Below are 5274 nucleotides of genomic sequence, written 5' to 3'. Positions count from 1 at the left end.
TGATGAAGAGACAGTGAGAAACCCGACCGGTGCTCTTCTCTCTCTCCTCTTCTCTCTTCTCGGCTCTCTGCTCTCGAGTTGCTCTCTCTCTCTCTCGTCTCTGCTATCTCTCTCATCTCTCTCTCATCTCTCATCTCTCTCTCTCTCTCTCTCTCTCTCTCTCTCGTCACTCTATCTCTCTCTCTCTCTCTCTCTCTCTCCTCGTCTCTCTCTCTCTCTCCTCTCTCTCTCTCTCTCTCTCTCGCTCTCTTTCTCTCTCTCTCTCGCTCTCGCTTTCTCTGCACCTCTCACTACCGTCTCTTACACTATCCATCCCTTTGCCTCTCTCGCTCTCTCTCGCGCGATCTTCTCTCGTTCTCTCGCTTTCACTCTTTCGCTCTATGGCGGTATTGTACGGATGCGGAATTTGTGTAGCAGGTCAGGCACATCGCTACGTGAAAGGATGCGACGAGGAGGTCAAAATCGCGGGCGCGCCATCGGAGAGCAGTCGAAAGAGAATTTCACTCAATGATGTTTGTTTTTCTGTTTCACTCTTGCAGACGCTTGTGAATTGAGAGACTGCTAGCGCGCGCTGCAGTCAGGCGGCGACGAGAGGGAAGGAAGTGTGTTTAGAGTGCGTGTGCCCGGGACAGGCGAGGGAACGAGGAAGCGACAATATGTGGCACGCACGCACGCACGCACGGCTGGCATACGTTGAACTACAGCCGGCAAAGGGCTTTGCACCAGGATAACCCGTTATCGTTCACGCGCTGTACTCGAACAAGGAGCTGCAGTGTGCAAAGTGCGACGCGACTAGCGGCTCAGAGCGGCGTCGACATGCTAGCGGCGAGATATGGAAGGTGTGCTACGCGTGAGCTTTTTGTCTGTCGCCTGAGATTCATCACACGTTAGTTTCGAACGCTAGTAGAGGAGGAGAGTGGTGCGAGGGTTGCCATGGCGAAGACGCAGGAGTGCAAGTTAGACTCCAGCTTCCGACAGCGGCTCAATGATACGCTGAAACACAAGAACAGCGATTCGAATAACGATAGCGGTGCCGACACGGACACCGCCTCGAACGGTGTGAGTGGTGTCGCCGACGAGCGGCGGAGGGCAAGACGCAAAGAGTGGTGAGCACTCCCACGGAGCTAGTGGATTCATCCGCTGAAGTACTCGAAGGCTGGCTGCCAGTTCACGAGAAAGCGAGCGATATGCTATCACGAGAGGAGTGCACAGACATTCTACCTGGAGGTGAGTGTCTGTATAACATGTGATGCGTGTGCGTGTGGCGTGTGTGTGTGTGTGTGTGTGTGTTGTGTGTGTGTGTGTGTGGCGTGCGTGCGTGTGGCGTGTGCGTGTCGTGTTGCGTGTGTGTGTGTGTGTTGTGTTGTGTGGTGTGGTGTGTGTGTGTGTTGTGGTGTGTGTGTGTGTGTGTTGTGTGTGTGTGTGTGTGTGTGTGTGTGTGTGTGTGTGTGTGGTGTGTGTGTGTGTTGTGTGTGTGTGTGTGTGTGGTGTGTGTGTGTGTGTGTGTGTGTGTGTGTGTGTGTGTGTAGTGTGTGTGTGTGTGTGTGTGTGTGTGTGTGTGTGTGCTGTGTGTGTGTGTGTGTGTGTGTGTGTGTGTGTGTGTGTGTGCGTTGGTGTGCGTGGTTACGTGCCGTGTGTTACGTGCGTGTGTTACATGCGTGCGTGTTGTGTGTGTGATTGTGTGTGTGTGTGTGTGATGTGTGTGTGCGGCGTGACGTGCGGTGCCGTGTGCGTGTGGGTGTGTGTGCGTGGCGTGTGCGTGTTGTGTGTGTGTGCGTGTGTGACGTGTGGCAAGGTAAATAAGATTGCCTGTGAGCGACCCTCAAACGTGAACGGTGATTGTATAGAACGGTGCGATTGACTATACCCATATTGCTATTCTCTCCATCATATTAGAAAAAAGAAAAACAGTTTACTGTCTAAGGGCACGTATCCAGTTGATGGCATGTACGTTTTTCTTATTTGAGAGCGCCGGTTTGAATTGTATAGTCTTAACTCATAGTGTTTCTGATTTGAAAGAGCTCTCGAAATAACTTGTCACACTGGAAGGTCATTGTGAGGGCAGGCGAGAGATTGAAACACCCGCACTTGTATGGACAGAGAAAGGATTAGGGGGATCAAAATCATTAGAGCGGGCAATTGAGCAGTTGTTTAGTCCCTTGGACTCCCGCCAGTCTAATCATATCAATTCTTAATTCCTTTGTAATTTAAATCCCATTTAACGCCGTGGCGAGATTGAATCTGCACTTAGCCTGACGAAAAATAACAAGAAGGCAGTAAAAACCCGTGTAATAACCGTCGTAAAATCAACGCTGATACATGGACAACATTCCGTCTTAGTTCAGACATTCCATCGTAGTGTTAGACTGGCTGAGGTGTTAAGCTGTCAACAGTTGACGGGTTAAACCTTCCACCTGCTTAGCTTGCACTTTAATCTCTTTACCCTCTCACGTGCAGGTTCCAGCTACCGTATCATATAATGCACGTTTATATATGGACATATTATATATATATATATATTATATAGCACGCATATAAATAAATAAAATATATAAATATATATATTATATATACTCTCTCTCTCTCTCTCTCTCTCTCTCTCTCTCTCTCTCTCTCTCTCTCTCTCTCTCTCTCTCTCTCTCTCTCTCTCTCTCTCTCTCTCTGGATATCATATATATATATATAAATAAATAAATAAATATATATATATATATATATATATATACATACATATATATATATCCAGCTGACTCCCCTGCTCTCTCTTTCCTCTCTTTACTGCTTATTCGCCACAGTCTTTGCGGCCTCGGCGGACAAACACGTCTGCAAAGAAGAGAACGTTACATTAGTGATGCCGACAAGAGGGGACGATAACCCACAGGGGGTGCTGTCTGCGTGTCTTCCTGCCTGCACACATGCACGCCTCCTTACGGACTTGCCATCACACCTACCGCTACACGGACTTAATTACAGACCGGCTATCTACCTCCCCATGCCTACATGAGAATCGAATTAAGTGTCTGCGTCCTTTCATTGATTTCGTTTTGCTTTGTTTTATATCTGTTTATCTGTCTGTATGCCGGTCCGTATCTCCATCTGCCCATCCCCGCGTGTCTCTTCATCTAGTAGGTCGTCTATCTGTCGAGCGAGCGATTGAGCGAGCGAGCTAACAGACCCACTGCTACTGATACTGCTACTGCTACTGCTACTACTACTGTTGCTTCTACTGCTGCTACTACTGCTGCTACTGCTACTGCTACTGCTACTGTTGCTACTACTGCTACTGCTGCTACTACTATTACTACTATTACTGCTACTGCTGTTACTGCTACTGCTGCTACTGCTGCTACTACTACTGTTGCTACTACTGCTGCTACTACTACTCTTACTGCTACTACTACTATTACTGCTAACACTACTATTAATGCTGCTACTACTGCTGCTACTGCTACTGCTACTGCTACTGTTGCTACTACTGCTACTGCTGCTACTGCTACTGCTACTGCTACTACTATTACTATTATTACTGCTACTGCTGCTACTGCTGCTACTACTACTGTTGCTACTACTGCTGCTACTACTACTCCTACAGCTACTAGCTACTAGCTACTACTATTACTGCTGCTGCTGCTGCTTTGGTGTCTCTATGTCTCGGCTTCCTCTGTTTCAGACTCGCTCGGCCTGCATCGCATTGAGAACCCGTCGCACACGGACCTCGCCTGCTCGCTGCATCTGTACTGCCCACCGTTCGACGAGTGCTTCACATTCGACGAACGCACCGCACACAAGAACACCTGCAAGACGACGTTCCACAGCAAGTTCGGCGTCAGGACACCCTTCGTAAGTATAGCCGATAGTAGTAATAGTAGTAGTAGTAGTAGAGTAGTAGTAGTAGTAGTAGAAGTAGTAGTAGTAGTAGCAGTAGTAGCAGTAGTAGTAGTAGCAGTAGAAACAGTAGTAGTTGTGAGAAGTAGGAGCAGTAGTTGTGAGAAGTAGGAGCAGTAGTTGTGAGAAGTAGGAGCAGTAGTTGTGAGAAGTAGGAGCAGTAGTTGTGAGAAGTAGAACTGTAGAAGCCACACTGTTAAAGTACAATCACCGTATGACGGTGTGGCACGCACGCACGCACGCACACACGCACGCACGCACGCACGCACGCACGCACGCATACGCACGCACGCACGCACACACGCACGCATACACGCACGCACGCACGCACCTGGAGGTTCTTAACACACTCTTGCCAAACATCAGTGGCTTGCAGGCAGCACTATCAGTGTTACCGCAGACAATGTATACATATTATCAATGTATACATATTATCAGGAGTAGATAATAGAAGATAAATAATAGATCTTCTATTATCTACTCCTGATATTATTATCAAGAGCTCATAATAGTGATCTCTCTTATGAGCTCTTGATATTATATATTTATATATATATTATATATATATGCGTGTGTGCGTGTGTGTGTGTGCGTGCGTGCGTGTGTGTGTCTATCGTAAACATACACCGTGCCTGCGGCTACACAAAGCAGTAACGACGAATCAACAATCTTGGTTCACAGATGTTGATGTTCACATACGAGACAGGAACTAATACAGGGGTTCCTGGGACTAATGACACCCCTTTGCAACTGCAAGACTCATTTTCCTAGTTTGTAAAGAAAAAACGTTTCTAAATTAATCTTAAAACCTATTATAGTACTTCGCAATATAGAATAAGTCACTGTCAGTATAAAATACAATTACGAGACAGAAAACGTGTAATCAGAATCAAATCAGATTTCGAACGACTTTTACTAAAAGAAAACTGCAGTGCGGGCCGGATATTCGCTGTGGTTTCACTGCAATCATTGCCGAATCCATCCCTGCGGTGAAACTGAAACATTACCCCCTAGAGTTATTAGCAAATAAGACACGAAAGTAAGGTGAGCGAACTTCAGGCTGCAGGCTACAGCGACCGAGTCACATTATTTCTTCACGGATAAGGAAGTAATAATTATTGTTGCCGGAGCAGGATTAGTTGTTACCGAACGCAATGCGCACAGCCTCACAGTTACTCTACGCATTCTACATCTGTGCAAACTTGCCTATCAGCCACACAGGTTGCATCAACGATGACGAGCATACATGTGATTATGAGTTACGTAAGCGCACCGTTGCTGGCTGTCTCGTGAATCATCTGAAGAGCTAACGGGATCAAACGAAGCAAGATAACTCGAAAGCAATCAACAAGAGAGCAAACAGTTGTGACACCGCGAAACCGAGCGCAC

At 47.1% G+C, this 5274-nt stretch overlaps 1 protein-coding gene across 1 annotated transcript; it reads left to right on the top strand.

Moving 5' to 3' along the window:
- Positions 1-933: 933 nt before the first annotated feature.
- LOC106821213 (cysteine dioxygenase type 1-like) lies at positions 934-3840 on the top strand (the record flags this gene model as incomplete). Its single annotated transcript, XM_014825922.1, has 2 exons — positions 934-1057; positions 3671-3840. Coding segments are annotated over exons 1-2 (294 nt in total), but the record flags the coding sequence as incomplete, so codon positions are not given.
- Between the last annotated feature and the right edge of the window lie 1434 nt (positions 3841-5274).

Source organism: Priapulus caudatus, unplaced genomic scaffold (genome assembly GCF_000485595.1).
Source record: "Priapulus caudatus unplaced genomic scaffold, Priapulus_caudatus-5.0.1 Scaffold64, whole genome shotgun sequence".
Taxonomy (NCBI): Eukaryota; Metazoa; Priapulida; class Priapulimorpha; order Priapulimorphida; family Priapulidae; genus Priapulus; species Priapulus caudatus.
Note: the sequence above shows the minus strand (reverse complement) of the source record. Positions and strands in the feature narration are given on the sequence as shown.